Source organism: Chinchilla lanigera, unplaced genomic scaffold, assembly GCF_000276665.1.
Source record: "Chinchilla lanigera isolate Chin_1 unplaced genomic scaffold, ChiLan1.0 scaffold00026, whole genome shotgun sequence".
In the NCBI taxonomy this organism is placed as follows: domain Eukaryota; kingdom Metazoa; phylum Chordata; class Mammalia; order Rodentia; family Chinchillidae; genus Chinchilla; species Chinchilla lanigera.
This window is the reverse complement of record NW_004955427.1, coordinates 22,119,095-22,137,288: the sequence shown is the minus strand read 5'-3', so window position 1 is coordinate 22,137,288 and position 18,194 is coordinate 22,119,095. Positions and strand designations below refer to the sequence as shown.

The 18,194-nt window shown below is 50.5% G+C and overlaps 1 protein-coding gene across 3 annotated transcripts in view; it reads left to right on the top strand.

Annotated features, from left to right (window-relative positions):
* The window catches only part of Sema5b (sema domain, seven thrombospondin repeats (type 1 and type 1-like), transmembrane domain (TM) and short cytoplasmic domain, (semaphorin) 5B), a 109,552-nt gene that overhangs the window by 82,209 nt on the left and 9,149 nt on the right, over positions 1-18,194 (top strand). For 2 of the 3 annotated variants that reach the window (XM_005386522.2, XM_005386523.2), the window contains exons 4-11: positions 865-910; positions 11,102-11,164; positions 11,460-11,558; positions 12,013-12,226; positions 12,710-12,995; positions 15,012-15,147; positions 15,717-15,924; positions 16,027-16,234. In XM_005386522.2, coding sequence (XP_005386579.1) covers positions 865-910; positions 11,102-11,164; positions 11,460-11,558; positions 12,013-12,226; positions 12,710-12,995; positions 15,012-15,147; positions 15,717-15,924; positions 16,027-16,234 — 1,260 coding nt within the window. The remainder of the gene's footprint in view (positions 1-864; positions 911-11,101; positions 11,165-11,459; positions 11,559-12,012; positions 12,227-12,709; positions 12,996-15,011; positions 15,148-15,716; positions 15,925-16,026; positions 16,235-18,194) is intronic. The other variant, XM_013515029.1, reaches the window with a different exon arrangement.

Here is an 18,194-nt window from a genome sequence, read left to right as displayed (position 1 = left end):
CTTCATTCCATAAAATAGAATAAGTGATCTAATGTGCTGAGCAGAAGATATTGGTTTCATAGGGAAGGGCTGAAGAAAACAGAAACAAAAAAAAAAGCAGATGGTTCATTACAAGTTACTTTCCTAGGAAAGACAAGGACATGGAGACAGAACAGGAAAAAAATAATGCTTGGTTAACGTGAGGTTTCTTCAAGTTACCTTTTTTTGTATGTATGAATTAAGAAAGAGAGAACTTCACTGTGATACCAGTGAAACTCACCTGATTGGGAAATTTGTTCTTTCTTTCTCCTGATGTCTCTGAAGGTCAGTTTTGTTTTGTTTTGGTACTGGGAATCGAACTCAGGACCTTGCGCTTGACAGGCAGGCACTGTGCTACTGAGCTATATCCCTGGCCCTGAAGCTCAGTTTGAGGTGGTGATGGGGAGCTTTAGCATGGGTGACTCCATTTTGATTTTTTTCTTAGGTCTTTTGTGATCCAGTGAGGATGCTTAGTCCAAAACAATGGCCTTCTGTAATTTTTGTTTAGCAGTAGTATCAGCAGTTTTCTCCCTGGAGGTGCTGGCTTGACCAGGAACAGCTACAGAGTAGGGGTTGGTGAAGATGGAGTGTGATTTTAATCCGACTCCTTGATTCTGTATTTTTGTGGCATGGACCGTTGACCCAACCTGTTTCCTCATCTGTAAAATGGAGTTTTCTTTATCACTGGCCAGCATTATATGAAGATTACGTGAGCTAAGGGAGATCAAGTCCTTCCTGGACGGTGGCGCACCCTGGGCCCAGTGCATTTGGTACCCAGTCCTGGTGTCCTGAGATCCTGCCTGCAGAACCAGCTTGGCTTAATGATTTCTGTTTCTGTTTTCGCAGGAACTACCTCTTCAGACTCAGCCTTGCCAATGTCTCCCTCCTTCAGGTACATTTGCTTCTCTTCCCTCCCCTTCCTGCAATTGCCTGTACTTGGAAGCTGGGGTCAGAGCAACCCAAGCAGTGAGGTTCCAAATTCAGCTGCCAGCATGAGCAGGAGCCACTGGCACTTCTGGCTGGCCACGAACTCATGGTGCTCTCAAGGTCACAGTTGGGGAGACTCTTAGAAGTGGGGTACAACCCACATAAAAGCACAGGGACCCACGGGGATCTTTCTTTGTGCTGATGGGGAAAGAAGGAGAAGAGCACCAGACTGGAGTGACTGGAGAGACTATCCCTGTTTGCCTGGGGCTGAGCCTTCTCCAGAATGCAGAACTTACAGTGATAAAACTGAGAAGATGGGGGAGCCGGGCTGGGAATTCTAAGTACAGGGTCCAAGCTCACAGGAAGGTCTCAGAGTTTGGCAGACAGGGAAAGGATGACTGTGGCTCCTTTCTTACCTTGGCCTGAGGGATCCCATTCTAACTCAGCATTTTCGCTGAGCTGTCATTGATTTATTATCTGCTGCCAAGAAAGACTCCCCAAGCATAATTCCCTAAGTGCTCTGAGAAGTTTTATTATGGGACTGCTTGATCTAGAACATTTATCCCAGACTGAGAAACAGATGTCAGACTATCTCTGCAGAGGCGGAACATTCTAGAGACGGGGCAGCCATCTCTTCTGTTTTTTTGGAGGGGGGTACCGGGAACCGAACTCACGACCTTGTGCTTGCCAGGCAGGTGCTTTGCCGCTGAGCTAAATCCCCGGCCCCAGCCATCTCTTCTTCGATGAGGGCCGAGCCTCAATCTTCATGTCTAGGGAGTGTCTTTATCTCCTAATGAGGAAGAATTCATTGAGCACTTACCGCCATGTACCCAAACTCAACTGGGGGCTGAGGGGTTGTAGGAAAAACAGTCTCTGACCTCCAGGAAAGAGTACTGGGTGGCAATGTATAATCATAATTAGGAGTTAATTAAATGCAGCCTGCTAGGGTTAGAATTTCACTGCTGCAGACAGAGAAGGGACACCTCATCGGTGAGTTTGTAACAGCCCCAGGGGCCATTACACCTCTTATCTGGTGTGTTAGCTCTTTGTCACTGTGACAAAATACCTGAGAAAGGCAAAGTAAGTGAGAAAAGATTTACTATGGCTCTTCTTCTCTGAGGTTTTGGTCTATATTTTCTGGGCCCCATGCAAGACCATACCACATGGTGGGAGGGCATGGGGGAGCAGAGTTGCTCCCCTCAGGCTGGCTAGAAATGGGAAGATCCACCCAAGCCCCCTTCAGGGCAGGTCATCCCCCTCAGTTCACTGACCTACATGCCAATCACCTCTGGAAATACCCTTGTAGACACATTTGGACATGCTCACAAGGGTGCTTTACTAATTTCATAGGTGTTTCCCAGTCTAGTCAATACAAGATTAACCATCACATCTGCCCATCACAGGGGAGGTATAAGAGAAGAGAAAAGGTGTGCCCCTTAGCAAAGAGTCATGAGGAACTAGAGAAAGTTGAAGGGAAATGCCTGTTTGTCTGTTCAGCTGTCCACACCTTCACCAGCCGACCATATGTTCATCCAACTTCCCATCCAATAAAATTTTAGTGAATGCTTCCTAAAGGCCTGGCCCGATCCTATATAAGGTACCAGACATTAAAGGTCTAAAGGTGAAATCCATTCCTTGCTTCAAGGAACATGCACAAAGAGGTCATGTGTGATTCCATTTCCTGGAGCGGAGACACATGACATGTTCCTGTGAGCTGGGCTGGAGCAAAGCAGGAAAAATTCCCCGAGCCACTGCTATGGTCTTCCAGCATGGTCACAAGCATGGTTTCCAGTTCTTGTCCACAGAAACAAAGCCAAGATGTTAAGCACAGTAGCTGAGGGCCATAGAAAGCCAGTGCAGAGGAGACTGAAAGTGCATGGGAGAAAGTGGATCCAGGGGTCATACCCAAGTTCCAAGGAGTTAGTTGGTTTTTTATTTGGTTCCATGGTCTACAAATGAAGGACTCCTGGAAGTGCAGAGTGGCTGACAAGGGAGGAGAGATGGACGCACAGAAATAAGGGCAGCGCTGTGGGAAGCTTTGCGGCAGGGGATGGCCTAGAGGCATGAAGAGCTCCCTGGGCCCAGCAGGGTCTGCCAAGGCTTCCCAGAGGAGCTGTCTTTGAGCCAAGCTCAAAGGATGTGTTTGCTAGGCATCTCAGGGAAAAATGGAGGTATCGAATAGTGCACAGCACTTCACGGCCAAATCAGACTGTGAGTGGGGTAAGGGTGGGAGACGAGGCCTGGAGACAGGGGCCACATTGCAGGGGGCAGGGATCTTCATTGCAGAGTTGAGGGGACCCAGATCTTTTGAAGGCCATGGGAATTTGCTAGTGAGTTTTAAGCAGGAAATGGCATGAATACACTTGACTTTGGATCACCTGACCCAGTGCAGAGACCACATTAGCGCAGGAGCCAGTTAGGACGCAATTGCAGGTGTCCAGGCAAGTGACAGTGAGCCTCAAGGAAGGCACTGGCAGTGAGGACGGAGGGAAGACAGAAAGGTGGCAGGGTCATGCCGGGCTCAGCATTGCTCAGCTCCCGGGTCCTTGGAACACCGTCTTCTGTGTGTGAGTGGCCCCGCTGTGGGGGAGGCTGCAGCCTTGGAGGAGTTAGTCATGCGTGGACCAAGGGGGACATCTAGGCTTCTGGCTTGCACAGCTGGGTACTATGAATTAGAATGGTATGCGGAGAAGGCTGCCCTGTCACTAGGCCACCGACCTCCTGTGGCTGTACACCAGGATCACCAAGGAGCTTTGACAAAGACTCTGCCTCTGAGATTCTGGCTCAGGTGCTCTGGCTTCAGCACGGGCAGTGGAGTCTTCAAAAAACTGTCCCGTGATTCCAGTGTACAGCTAAATCTAGGAACTGCTGCTTTAGGATGTGTCTGTAGTTGCAGTTCCCCTGGCTGGGCCTCCCGAGGCCTTGGTGATGTGTCTTACCAGATGTTAGGCCTCTGCTTGGTGACTGAGGCTTGGGGTTTGGTTCATCCAGCTGAGTATCATGTGGTCTCAGCAAAAGGGACACTCATGGTAGCTCCATAGCTGCCACTTGGGGGAGGGGCTCAGCTTCAGGAGAATTCCCCAAAGGGCTCAGGAAACCAGCCCCATGAGCACCAGGTACTGGATTTGCCACATTCCCCATGGAGTCCCTTAGAGGCCTAACCTCAGAGGTTCAGAGTAGATTCTCCTGACAGAACCAAGGAGAGAAATAAACACATTATGTCCACTTTCCACCCTAGAGACCCTATCTGGCCATACAGAGGAAAGAACAAGCAAGAGGCTGGGATGGTCATCTAGCGTCCACTTTCCCAGGCAGTGGCAGACCTTGGCCTCTGGTGCTCAGGATGGCTCCACAGGTCTGCTGCCTGCCTGGGGAGAAGGCCCAGCTTTTGGCTGTAAGTGGCAAAATTGAGCAAGTACCCTGCCATTGCCCTCTCTAGGCACTTGTGGTCCCCATTTTGCTTGTTTTTGGTTTTGTGGCACTGTTATAGGATATGATACAGGAGATGAAATATGAAATCCCCCAACTGGTTAGGTGTCTGACACACCAAGTTCATGTTCTCTAAAAATTGAAGAATTCCAGGAACAACAGAGGGTAAGAGTAGGAAGATATTTATTGAGAGAGAGAGAGCTAGCTCCTGAGAGGCAGGAGAGGGCCTAAATGCTGACGAGCAATACCCACGTGGGTACAATGTGGGTTGCAGCTCTGATTAACCAATGAGGGTACAAGTATAGACGCTCAGGTAATAGCGATCCAGTGGGGAAACAAGTCACATAACAAGAGTGCATGCAAAGAACAAAGATTTTTTTCTAGGAACTGATGGGTCTGGAGGTCTTGGTCACCCACTAGGTGACTAATGTTTATCGAGACTTTGTTTGGCCTTGTGTTTGTCCTTGGAGGAAGAGTACAGGCCTGGTTATCTTGCCTTTATCTTGAGTCCTGGTCTCTGACAGATGAGTCTCCGGCCACTGTGATGTGTTTCACCTTTGTCCTGATTCTCTTGAAGGCCTCACCCTATCTGACTGCCTATAATATTTCTACCTAGCTTAGCTATCTATAACAGTCAAACTCAGGGCTTTTGCATTGAGCTACATTCCCAGTCTGCCTGTCTGTCTATCTATCTATCTATCTGTCTATCTATCTTTCTTTCTATATTTTGAGACAGGATCTTGCTAAGTTGCCCAGTCTAGGTTTGATTTTGCGAATCCTCCTGCCTCAGCCTCCCAGAATGTTGAGATTGCAGGTGTGTGCCACCATACCCAGTTTATCCCTATCCTTTTTTAGTTATTATTTTGAGATAGGATCTCACTGAGTTGTCCAGGCTGGTCTTAAACTTGTGATCCTCCTGCTTGTGAACCTCCTGAGTAGCTGGAATTATAGGTGTCCACCACCACACCCCTTCAGGCCCCTGCTTTTAAGCTTTCAGTCCCCTGTGTCTACTCTCACACATGGCTAAGCAGCAACCGTGGGTTTCACAGGAGATGCACCACTTTTCTGACAGCAAGGGAATGCAACTTGGTTATAAGACTCCATTATGGAGCCAGCAAGCCTCCCACTTGGCTCCAGGGTATGATTTAAGCAAATTTAAAACTCAATGTTTTATTGATAGTTTAAATAATTAACATTCTTTGAAGAAAAACCTAAATGCAAACAGTTTATGCAAACCAATGTCCATTAACCCAAGTTTCTAAGTACCTAACCCCTATTAAGCAGTGAATATAAAGTACTATTTCGTAAGGGAAATGGCAATACCTCACTCCTTCCCAGTCCCAAACAGATGGGGCTGTGTGTGTCTGGGACAGTGGTGGAGGGTGAACACAGGAAATCGGATCAGCTCAGCTGGAAGGGTTAGGAGGATCAGTTAGTCTTGGGACATTTCTAAAAAGAAGTGCGTGGCCAGCAGTGTTGGGGCTCCTGAGAGGACCAGCCTGACAAGCCATGTTCGATTTGGCAATAGGAAGCTCATGAGCAATCTCTGCCAGAGCAGTTCCAGAGGATGATGGGGCTGGAGGCCTAATGGCCACAGATTTATGATCTCATCATGCCAGATGTCCTGTCAGCACAGAATGAGAACTGTTCTGCGCATGCGCATCAGGACATATACTGCAGCCGTGTCTGAGCCTGGGCAGGTACTGGGGTGATTCCTGAGTGCGCTTCCAGCTTGCTTGTCTCTGTATCCCTCCAGCTTGGATCTGGAAGCCTGGAGCTGGAAGTTGCAGTACTGTAGGTGGTGGACACAATGTTCAGAAGATGTGTTGATACGCAACTATCATCTCTGGCTCCCATGAGTCCAAGGGAGTTGCTGAGTACACAAAGAGATGATCTGATCTGAGCCACACCCTGGGGGGTTTGATCCGCTTTCTCCCACAGCATGAAAAACTCAGTTACTCTATTACTAGAGATCCTCAACCATGGATCTAGGACTGTCCTAGTTTAAAGCAGTCTATTTCTACTCCTCCACAAAATCCCACTAAAAGTCCAGGGAGAAATTGTAAGAGGTACATATCTATAATAACAGAGTGAATGTCAGTGGAACTGTCAGTAGAGGAAAGTAAATGCTTTCTGGAAGATGGAAAGTGGATGGAAGGATCACCCTAACTTACAAAACAGAATGGCTTCAGAGGAGGATGCGGGAGGGTAGGAAGCTGAGTTCTGAGAAGGACTCTGAAATCGGGGTATCTGTATTAAAGAATACGAGGATGAAATATAAGTATAAACAGAGGGGCTGATTACAATTCTCTAAATGGAGAGGTTGGAACCCAGGTCTCCTACCCCATCGCCTTCTCCCAATAAAGGACATAAGACCCTTTCTTCAGAGATTCAGCTGGGGGGCTCCATAATTAAGGACTGCAGGAAGGGCAAGGGCGCTGACGGGTAGAGGGCTGGACCAAAGGGCTCAGGTGGAACCCTACTTACCTGCCAGCCCCAACTCAGGCCACAGGTCAGAGGAGTCTCTACTGGAGAAGCTCAATGAGTCCAGAGGCCAGACTCCTACAGTATGACAGAGTCTCCCAGTCAAAAGGCACCCCACTGCACCTAGGAGAGGCCTGCTGCTTGTACAAGCCCTACCCATGCAGTTTCCAATGTGTGATTTAGTACATTATTCTTTTTTTTTTTTTTTGGTTTTTCTCCGGTACCGGGAACCGAACTCACGACCTTGTGCTTGCCAGGCAGGCGCTTTTGCCACTGAGCTAAATCCCCAACCCCTAGTACATTATTCTTAAAGCAAACAAAAAAATTTGTTTTTTATCATGTAAAATTGTTTATCATGTAAAATTGCACACATACATACATGCACACAAAGTAGAATAATACAGTGAACTCTGTATACTCAATAGCAGCTTAAAATCTTGCACGATTATCAGCTCACAATCACTTTTGTTTCATCTGTAGCCCCCACTTATCTGTTCTGCACCACTTTGAAGCAAATGTCATCCATATCATGCCATCTATTACTTTAGTATGAGGTATTGGGGTGCAGCTCAGTGGAAGATCACTTGCCTAGTACATGTGAAGCCCTGGGTCTATCCCCATGGTGAAAGAAAAGAAAGAAGAAAGGAAGGAAAGGAAAAATGGTTTCAGTTGTTTGAATCAGGATCCAAATACATTGCAATTTGTTAATGACTCTTATGTGTCTTTTAAATATTTCCTGTTTTTCTTTTTGTGTAATTTATTTATGGAAAGCACCCAATCATTGTCCTATAGTATCTACCCTTCTGCTGATCCAGGTGGAATAACCTAACATTCCTCTGTATCACCTGTGTCACCTATAAAGTGATGTTAAATCTACACACTTCAATTTGGATTCTGGCAAGATTACATCATAGGTGTTATTATATGCTTCCCTTTGGAGGAAGGTACATAGAGTCTTATTTTCATCTCTTTTTTGATGTTCACTTCCATTGCTGATCATTTCCTGGATCCACTCACTCTTTAGTTATTACAACAAATTAAAGGGACTACTCCTAGACCAAACCTCTCATGTACTCTTTGCTTCCCCCGTGATAAGGTCATGTAGGAAAAGCAAGAGAAATGTTTTCTGCTGTACAGGAGAGAGAGAACCCCTCTACTGTCCTTGGGTTCTTTGGCTAGAACTAGAAACCAAATTAATGCAAGGCTATTTAAGAGAAAAGCATACAAATTTCAGTAATCTTACATGCACCTGAAGTTCTCCACATAAAAATGTGGTCCAAAGAAATGACCAAAGCAAGATGTTTTATAGGGGTCAGGATGTAGCTCAGTGCCACAGTGCCTGCCTGGCAAGTGCAAGGTCCTGAGTTCAAGTCCTGGTACCCACCCCCAGAAAGAGATACTCTTATGCTTTTTAGACAAAGAACAATAAAAGAATGGTGGAACAGATTGATCTCTGAATTACAGTAGTAAATTCTAGGGATGTCACCAAGAGATATATTGTGAGAGAACAGTATAAAAGCTAATGGAAGATAAGACTTACTCCAATGAATTAATTTATTCAGGTTCATTACAACTCAATTACCAGTTTCTGTATGACTAGTATAAGAAGACACCCAAAAAAGAATCATAACGGCTTGCTGATTTTAGGAAAAAATGGGCTAAGTGACCTTTTCTAAAGTTCCAGTTCCCTGTGTGACATCAGCTTGAAATAATCAATATACCAGTGTGGCACATTTTGAGATGGCTTACATTCACTGAAATCAGGGTTACTAACTGGTACTAGTTTTTATGTATTTGCAGTAATGTGACTACTGATGTTGATTTTAACTAACATATGAAATAATAATAGAAGGATGGGAAGAAGGAAGATATGTGTGTGCTCTGGGATGGGGTGATGAGATAGGTAAGAGACAAAAATCTTTCCCTTGTCATAGAGTTAAAAGAAGTCTAAGCCAGGCGTGGTGGCGCACGCCTGTAATCCCAGCACTTGGGAGGCTGAGGCAGGAGAATCGTTGTGGGTTCGAGGCCAGCCTGAGCTACAAAGTGAACTCAAGGCCAGCCTGAACTGCATGGGGAGACCCTGTCTCAAAAAGACCAAAAATAAATAAATAAATAAATAAAAATAAAAGAAGTCTAAAATTGATACATGCTTTTGAGCAATTTGTTTTCAAAGAAAACACAGAAACAGCTAAAAGAATTGAAAGTGGTTGTCGAGGGGGTAAAGGATTTAAGAACAGGAGGAGCAGATTGCTTGGGTTTTAATTAATAAATTTTTTCATTTTTTTAGACTTTGTGTATCACTACCTCGATAAAAATAATCTTTCAAATAAAATAACTCCAAAAAGCCCATTCTGTGCTGTTATCATTACAAATATGCACAGCCTTTTCAGGCCATATGGTCTAACTTTTGGTTCAGGAAATCTGTTTACCAGGAGAGACTCCAGGATGTAGCAGAAAGAGCTCATTCAACGCTGGGGTCAGTTGTCTGGATTTGCATTGGGGTTGTTGTTTACTTACTATGTGGCTGTGGGCAAATTTCTCAACCACTTTGGGCTTTAGTTTTCTTGCCTTTAAGTTGAGCATAAGGCTATTTCATTGGCTGTTTTGAAAATCAAAGAAAGTCTCAAGTCCCTGACACAGTGCGTGTTCCATCGTTGAATTCAGTGTGATTAACTTTTCTTCAGTGTGCACCCCTGAGGTCCCAGTGAGGCTCCCACCCTGAGGAAGAGGCTGACCCCTTCAGTGCAGCCCTGTTAGCGGGGACCCCACAGTCCCAACAAGGCCCTTTGTCCATACAGTCTTCCCACAGCCGCCTGCTTTCCAGAGCTTTCGGCTGGACATCCATAGTGTTTGCGGGTCATACTCTCTTCTGCTCCCATGGAACCTAAGGCTTCTACTACACCTCTCTTTTCTCTGATCAGGCTTAGCCTGAGAGCTGATGGGTCCTGAGTCTGACCATGCTCAGCTGTTCCTGTTCAGATGAACCCTGCAACTCTGTGACCAGAAGCGAGGGGCTGTTTGCCTTTCTCTGGCATTTAGGAGAAGTAAGGCCCACGCTGCAGGCCTGGCAGGACGCACACAGGTCTGAGGGGTGGCCTGACTGAACTGGTCACCCAGCTCCGGAACCCAAGGTCTGCAGAAGTCAGTCTCGCTCTGCCCCAGAGCAGCCATCTCCAGGTGTGGGTGGCCCAGCCTGGAAAGCAGAGAGCAGCAAGACTCTCTGTCCCCTGGCTCCCTTCCCACAGCGCTGCAGGCAGCAACTTCACAGCCAGAAGCAGCTTTGTTAGACATTAAATGTGGATGGGAGAGCTGCTTGCTCAGAGTCTCTCCTCCAGGGCAGGTATGCAGTTCATGTGTATATGTGGGACCTAGAAATGCACAATTGCCTTGCCTGGATGACAGGGGATCACTCTTCCCTTCGACTGCTGCCTGGTGAGAAGAGATGGAGGGGATGCTGGGTGCAGATGCTTGTACTCTTAATGCCATGGGCGCATGAAAGCTGTGTCCCCAAACACCTTACACTACACTCAAGCATGAGGGATTCCGCAAGGGAAACAAGAAGGGAAGCGCGGACAGCATGGGGTGGGGAAGAAAATTCAGGAAAGACGTCCTGGGCCCTGGAGACAGTAGGATAAAGAGCAAAGACATACTCAGCCTTTGGCTTCAGAGGAGTGGAGGTTCCTGACCCCACTGCACCGCACACCAGCTGTGTAATCTTAGTTGCGTAGAACCTCTGTTTCCTCTGCAGTTGGGGAAGGGGCATGTTGCAGGCTTATAAGGGGGAGCTGGAATCTCCCAGGTCTTGCGTTTCCAGAGAGCCTCCACCACCTTCCCCGCAGTCAGGGGACATGGCTGCTAATGGAGGCACATTCCCCACCTCCCGGTCTGGGCCTGGGGTGGCACTGAGAGTCATTCTTGGCCCCTCGTAGTTACCTGGCTGACCTGGGGAGGTCCTAGGATAGCCATGCAGGGATGATGGATCCTGCAGAAGCTGGTGCGCCAGGGCTCTTGGCCCTACACAGGCAGGGAGAGTGCTGAGCTCAGGAAATGTCCACTTGTTCAGGCCTGTGAGTAAGGAGATCTGGTGGCCCTCCCAGGTCCCTTGGATGTGATGACAAGAGCCCTCACCCTGAAGCCTGCCCTGACCCTTTCCCGGCTTCCTGCCTACTCCCGACACAGGCTGCTTCCTGCCTGGTAAGGAGTGGCAAGGAGTGAACCCTGTGATGTCCATGTTCTCCCACAGGCCACAGAGTGGGCCTCCAATGAGGACACACGCCGCTCCTGCCAGAGCAAAGGGAAGACTGAGGTATGTGGTCTTGGTGGCCCCAGGGGCCCTGATTGGAGCTGGCAGGAAGTTGGTGCCTACAGCACGGAGGGACATGGCAGGGGTGTGACATTGCCTGCCCCGAGGTCTGGCCCGGATGAGGGGGCTCTGTGTGTAGATGAAGAAGTCCACAGACGTGAGCTGGATGGCACTTGGCCAGAGCTGGGGAGGGAGGAGGGCTGTAGGACATTCCTGGCATTGGTGGTGCCACTGTGTGAGGAGAAGACTCCAGCATTACCCACAGAGCGTTGGCCTGTTGTTCTCCCTCTTGCCTCAGGAAGAGTGCCAGAACTACGTGCGGGTCCTGATCGTCGCGGGCCAGAAAGTGTTCATGTGTGGCACCAATGCCTTTTCCCCCGTGTGCTCCAGCAGACAGGTGGGGGCCGGGAAGGGGTGCGGGGGAAGGTCTTTTGCCTACATGCAGAGCCTTGGCATGGGACTGCCAAATGGAACCCGAAATCAAAACATACAAGGATGCCCAGTTAGATTTGAATTTCAGGAGAACAGCAAGTGATAGCATAACCACGTGCAATGCACTATTTGGGACAAACTTATAAGTAAAAATTATTCATTCTCCATCTGGAGCTCAAATTCATCTGGTCCTTCTGTACATTATTGATCAGCATGGCCTGGAGGGTCCCCCTGGTGGACCCATGGAGCTTCTGGCAGGACCTCGTTCACCATGATGGTACCTCCATAGAGGGGCTGTGGATGGACAGGGAAGAGGCCCCAGACACCAGGGGCTGAGGAGGAAGCAGAACTGCTGGCTGGAAAGAACCAGCAGCCCCAGAACCTCTGAGGAAAGTGTTCCCTTCTCCTACTGTCCCCAGGTGGGGAACCTCAGCAGAACTATTGAGAAGATCAATGGTGTGGCCCGCTGCCCCTATGACCCACGCCACAACTCCACAGCTGTCATCTCCTCCCAGGGGGAGCTCTACGCTGCCACAGTTATCGACTTCTCTGGTCGGGACCCTGCCATCTACCGCAGCCTGGGCAGTGGGCCACCACTTCGCACTGCCCAGTATAACTCCAAGTGGCTCAATGGTAAGGAGTCCCAGCCTGGGGTGGGCTCCCTCAGTGCTGACCTCAGTGGGCCCTCCTCCCTTCCTCCCCTCCACAGAGCTCCCACTCCTCCATCAGGGGAGATGCCCCAGGGCAGGGCAGATGTTTGTTCAGAGACCTGAGCATATCAGAGAGAGGCTCAGGGGGAAGCACAGATGTCCTGGGGACAGGAATTTGGTTAGGAAATGTGGTTGTGGGAAAGAAGGAGTTAGAAGCAGGGTGGTATGAATTTCCTGCCCTTCGGGGTTGAATCCCTGCTTCTCCCTAACTATGTAGCCTAGCACTTGTCTATAGTTTGTTTTGAAGATTAAATGGATTATCTGTAGAGAGTTCTTGTGACAGTGCCTGGTACCCCATGAGTATTCAGTAACACATGTGATGCTTGCTGCATTAGCCAAGTCCTGCTGACTTTGCCCGCTTCTTCCCTGCTGGCCTGACAGGCCCCATCCCTCTTCTGTACCCTAGAGCCAAACTTTGTGGCAGCCTATGACATTGGGCTGTTTGCATACTTCTTCCTGAGGGAGAACGCAGTGGAGCACGACTGTGGGCGCACTGTGTACTCTCGCGTGGCCCGAGTGTGCAAGAACGATGTGGGGGGCCGCTTCCTGCTGGAGGACACGTGGACCACATTCATGAAGGCCCGGCTTAACTGCTCCCGCCCGGGTGAGGTCCCCTTTTACTACAACGAGCTGCAGAGTGCCTTCCACCTGCCCGAGCAGGACCTCATCTACGGAGTCTTCACCACCAACGTGTGAGTCCCTGCCCTTTGCTGCCACTTCTCCGCCGTGCTCGGGACTTGCTCTGGCCTGGCCTTGCAGCCTGGTGAGCTCAGGCAGGCCCCTCTCGGTACCCTTGTTCCCTCATCTCTAAAGTGGGGGCTGTGTGTCTTCTGGCCTGGGGCACCCAAAGACATGGTGGCTTATTGCCTGTGCAGAGGAGTGGTAAGCACCTGTGCTGGGTTGCTGGGGAGGGCAAGCCTGGGCCAGACATGCAGAAAGGAAGAGGAGCTGGATTTTGTCCACAAGGGAGAATGAAATAGGGGTGAAAGATAGAAGCCTGTTTTGGACGAGGTGGGAGGGGGCAGCCCTGGGAGGCTCAGCAGAGAACACTCCCTCCAAACCCAGGACACCACGATGCTGCTAAATGCAGCCAGCAAAGGGTTCTGGCAGTGCTGCACCACCTCCCATCTAGACTGCACTGAAAAGCCCAGGCTGGAATTCAGAGCCCCTTTTGTTTCCTAGGTGTGAGGAAGGGTGACCTTCCCGGAGAGCATGAGACCCTCCTCCCACCGCCTGCTCTGGGTAGAGGCTAACAAATCAGGTGATTTTCCTGTGGAGAGTGATGAATGGGTACCAGAGACTGAGCAAGGTTTTACTGGACAGGATGCTGCGCAGGGTTCTTTGTAAGGATGTCAGAAACATGTGAGCCCCAGCGTGGTGTCTGCCTGCCTGGGGTCCTAGGGGCTAGTCAGCTCTGAAAAGGACAGTCTGAGGGGATGGGCAGGGATGAGACTAAGGCCAGGAAGCAGGAGCAAAGAAGCCACAGCCCAGGGGGACCAGCCTACATCATATTTTCACAGGCCACCAGCTGAAAGCCAGCTGTGGCCAGCTGTCAGCCCTGGAGGGTGGGTGGCCATGAGCCGAGGGCAGGAGCAACAGGAGAGGCAATAAGAGAAAAGGACAGCATCAGCGGGGATTGCACTTAGTGTATTTATTGCACACCTCCTGTGCATAAGGTACTTGTCCTGATGGGGGCAGGGCCCAGCAAGCAAAAGCAGTCATAGTTCTGCCCTCAAGGAACTTACATTCTAGACTGGGAAAGAAATATTACCAGCCGATACAATAGTGACATTGGGTTACTGGGGGGGGGGGCAGTGTGCAAAGAAGTTTTTAGTAGTGCAAAGGGGTGGTAGCCAGGGAAGGCTTCCTGTAGGAAGTCATTCCAACCCCAGGAAACGACATGGGGGAAGCGATGCTTCAGGAACTGAGCAGAAACCAGTGTGGCAGGAGGTTCGAAGGGGAGGAGGCTAAAGGGGCAGGCAGGGTGTGTGATCTTTACCCTAAGGGCAAGGAGAAGGGTCTGAAGCGGTCCAGTGGATGTGTCTTGAATGCTCACTTTGACTGCTATGTGCAGAACAGACAAAGAGCCTAAGGAGGCTGCAAGGAGACCAGAAGGATGTGCAACATCCGGGGGGCACAGAGGGGCTGGGACCAGACAGACAGGAGGAAAGTGGACTCATCTGGGAGAGGGACCCATGGGGCCCTGTAATTCTGAGACTGAAAGGGACTTCCATGGCATCTGGTTCAGAGCGATGCAAGGATGCAGCATAAACAAGTAGTTTGGTAACCAGCTGTTTAATCAACAAATCAGAATAGGGTGGAATGAAAATATGGGAAGAATGTATGGGTAATTACATTCTTAGTCTGGGTAAGTATCGTTTGATGAAACTTTAATATAGATGTGTGAGTACTGTACCAAGTTATAACAAAAAATGTGTCTCGCACTGTGGGACTAACACATCTAGAACCCACTGACTGTTTCCCACCTCTGGGAGAACAGAGGGCATGAGGAAGTGCTCTGACCTGCCGGTGCTTCTAGTCAGTGGGTCTCCTTGCTCTGAGACACCCCCCGTGGTGTAGAAAGCACCTGGCTCATCCTACAAGCTTCCGGAAACTGGGAGATGGGGCATGACAGCTGGCTGTGGGACGTCAGAGCGGGGTGTGGGACCCACAGGGACAGCGGCATCCTGCCCTCTCCTGCCTTTCAGAAACAGCATCGCAGCTTCTGCCGTCTGTGCCTTCAACCTCAGCGCCATCTCCCAGGCTTTCAATGGCCCCTTTCGTTACCAGGAGAACCCCAGGGCTGCCTGGCTCCCTATCGCCAACCCCATCCCCAATTTCCAGGTACAACGTCTCCTCCCTGCCCCTCCCCAACTGATTTCCATTGGGCTAACCCAGGTCAAAAGCAGCCCTAATCCTGCTGGCTCATACCCATCTTTGGGGTCTGGGATGGATAGCCCAGACCTCTTTGCCTTCCCCAGTCCTCTTCCCTGCAAGTCCCTTCTCCCCCACCTCTCCAGCCTCATTTTTCTCTTTGTTTTTTTTTTGTTTGTTTGTTTGTTTGTTTTGTTTTGTTTTTGTCTTTTTGAGACAGAGTCTTGCTATGCAGTTCAGGCTGGCCTTGAGCTCACTTTGTAGCCCAGGCTGGTCTCGAACTCGCAGTGATCCTCCTGCCTCAGCCTCCCGGGTGCCGGGATTACAGGCGCGCGCCACCACTCCCGGCTTATTTTTCTCTTTGAAAAAGGCATCCTTCTGTGGAAAAGGTTCAGGGTCGTAGCAGGATACTAGGGGCGGGCGATATTGGAGATTGACCCGAGGCCACCAGGGTTATAATGAGGAAGGGGTGGAGAGAGGATCACAGCTGCCTAGCGACGGTCTGGGGGCTAAGCACCCCCCACTCGGCTCCCCCGCAGTGCGGCACCTTGCCCGAGACTGGCCCCAACGAGAACCTCACAGAGCGCAGCCTGCAGGACGCGCAGCGCCTGTTCCTGATGAGCGAGGCCGTGCAACCCGTGACCCCTGAGCCGTGTGTCACCCAGGACAGCGTGCGCTTCTCACACCTCGTCGTGGACCTAGTGCAGGCCAAGGACACGCTCTACCACGTGCTCTACATCGGCACCGGTGAGCCGGCTCCACCCAACCGCGGCTGCAGCTTTGGAGGTGGGGAGCAGAGTGGGGCTGCGAGTTCCACAGTTTCAAGGCCCCCCTCGTCTGCACCCCCAGAATCAGGCACCATCCTGAAGGCGCTGTCCACCGCCAGCCGCAGCCTCCGTGGTTGCTACCTGGAGGAGCTGCACGCGCTGCCGCCTGGGCGCCGCGAGCCCCTGCGCAGCCTGAGCATCCTGCACAGCGCGCGCGCGCTCTTCGTGGGGCTGAGCGACGGCGTGCTGCGCGTCCCGCTGGAGCGGTGCGCTGCCTACCGCAGCCAGGGGTGAGAGGGCCGCGCCCGGCGGGGCGGGGCGGGGCGGGGCTTCCGCAGGAGGCCCACGTGGGTCGCGTTCCTTCGCAGTCTCTGATATGTGCTTTTGAACAAGTCGCTTAACCTCTCTGAAACGTCGTTGCCTCCGGGTGAAATATCTTGCGCATCAAGCACTTATCACTGCCTGGGAGAACCATGTGCCGAGCAAATCTGATGGCTGTGGCTATCCCTGTTGGCAACCCCACGGTTAGGGCAGCCAGCCTTCTCCAACTCGCTTGATTTACTCTTAACCCTGGATCAGAGAGAGGTCCTTACCTCTGAAACCACAGCTCTTCCTGCCACGAGGCAGATGACAGACAATGGAGGCAGATGAGAGGATGATCTGAGTGGGCCCCAGTCTTTGCCTCTCTTCCTTCCTTAGAGGAGGCAGCGAGAGCCTGCGGGTGGGGTGAGCTGAGGAGCCTCCTGGGGAGTCGCACCGGCTCCCACTCTTCTGAGATCTGGTCTCCGCAATACTCCAGGTGGAGTCACAAATTGGGCGCCAGTGGCACCAGCATTTAAGGGGGGAAGTGGAAATGAATCCTGGACTCCTAGCGCTAGAAGGCTGCACCTTCTTGTTTTTGTGGTCATCTGAAGTGCGCGTTGCCGCAGCCACGTGGACTTGTGTGGCCCTTGGATTGGAAAGTCCTCCTGGGTGTGCCATCCGGCCTTGAAATTTGGGAGGCAGATCGCATCCTTGCTGCCAAGGGGTGTTCTCCAGCCCCAGTGGATGCTGTGGTAGCTGGAGAGAGGCCAGCAGGGCGGGGAGGAGATTGTGGTTGTGGTGTGGCCCTCAAGGAGAGGGAGGGCAGTGTGCAGACACTCGACTCCCCTCATCCTGCCCCACGGCTCTGTCAGCAAGACAGCGCGCATTTGCAAAGCCCTGCCTGTTCAATCCTGCTGATGCGAGAATAGGCAAGGTGAATACATCTCAACACTTACTTCCTCGAAGCTTTCCCTAGCTTAGAGAGAGAAACCCCAACCTGTGGCTGCCATGTGGGGAGACAGAGGGAAGGATTCTACCACCTGGGGATCCACCTCGGTCCATCATCCACTGACTGCATTATCTTGAGCAAGTTAACCTGTTTGAGCTTTGGTTCTCTTACCAGGCAAATGGGAGGAAATTAATGGGGCAAATGACATTGGATTTAGGCAGAGTTGTAAGGATTGGGAGTGATGTTCACCAAGTGCCTAGTCCAGTTAGTCATAAGTACTGGCTATTATCTTTCTGTTTGGTATCTCCTCAGCTGCATTTAGGAGTACCCAAGTCTCCCGGGGACAGTCCCAGAATCTGTGATACTAAAAACAGACAGCACTGATTGCCAGTGAATCACAGGCTTCCTGCTGACAGCACTTCCCTCATCTTGCATGTTCGCCTTTGAAATTTGAGTTGTTAATCAACTTTTCATATATGCATTGTTTTCCAAAAGATTGTAAATCCATAGAAAGCAAAACCAGTGTCCCAGGATTCTTTACACTCCACCATCACAGAGACCTCACCCAACCCAGGGCACAACGTTCCCCTGCAGACCCAACCCAGGGCACCACAGGACGGATCCTTCTGCTGACTGATTACGTAGCCTGACAGGAGAGTGGTGCTAGAGAGGAAGCTAAGAATGGTACCTTTGGATTTTGATCTGAATCCTGTGGCTTCAGGCCCTGAAATGGTCTGGGAGTAGTGGAGTCTCAGGCTACATGGAAAGGTGTTTTATAAGGAGTGGTCACACAGTGGCAAGTGGCATTGTCATGGGGCAGGTAGAAGTCCTGGGTGAGCTGGTGTGGCTGTAACCCAAATGTGAAGCCCTGGGGTCTGCAGGGGAACAGAGCAAGGAAATGTGTTGGGCCATTTCTCCACTCACACAGCTCCTCAGAGTGGACGGGGAGGTTGTGTACAGGCCCGATCCCTGCCTTCCTGGAGCAGTGCTGTAGAGGG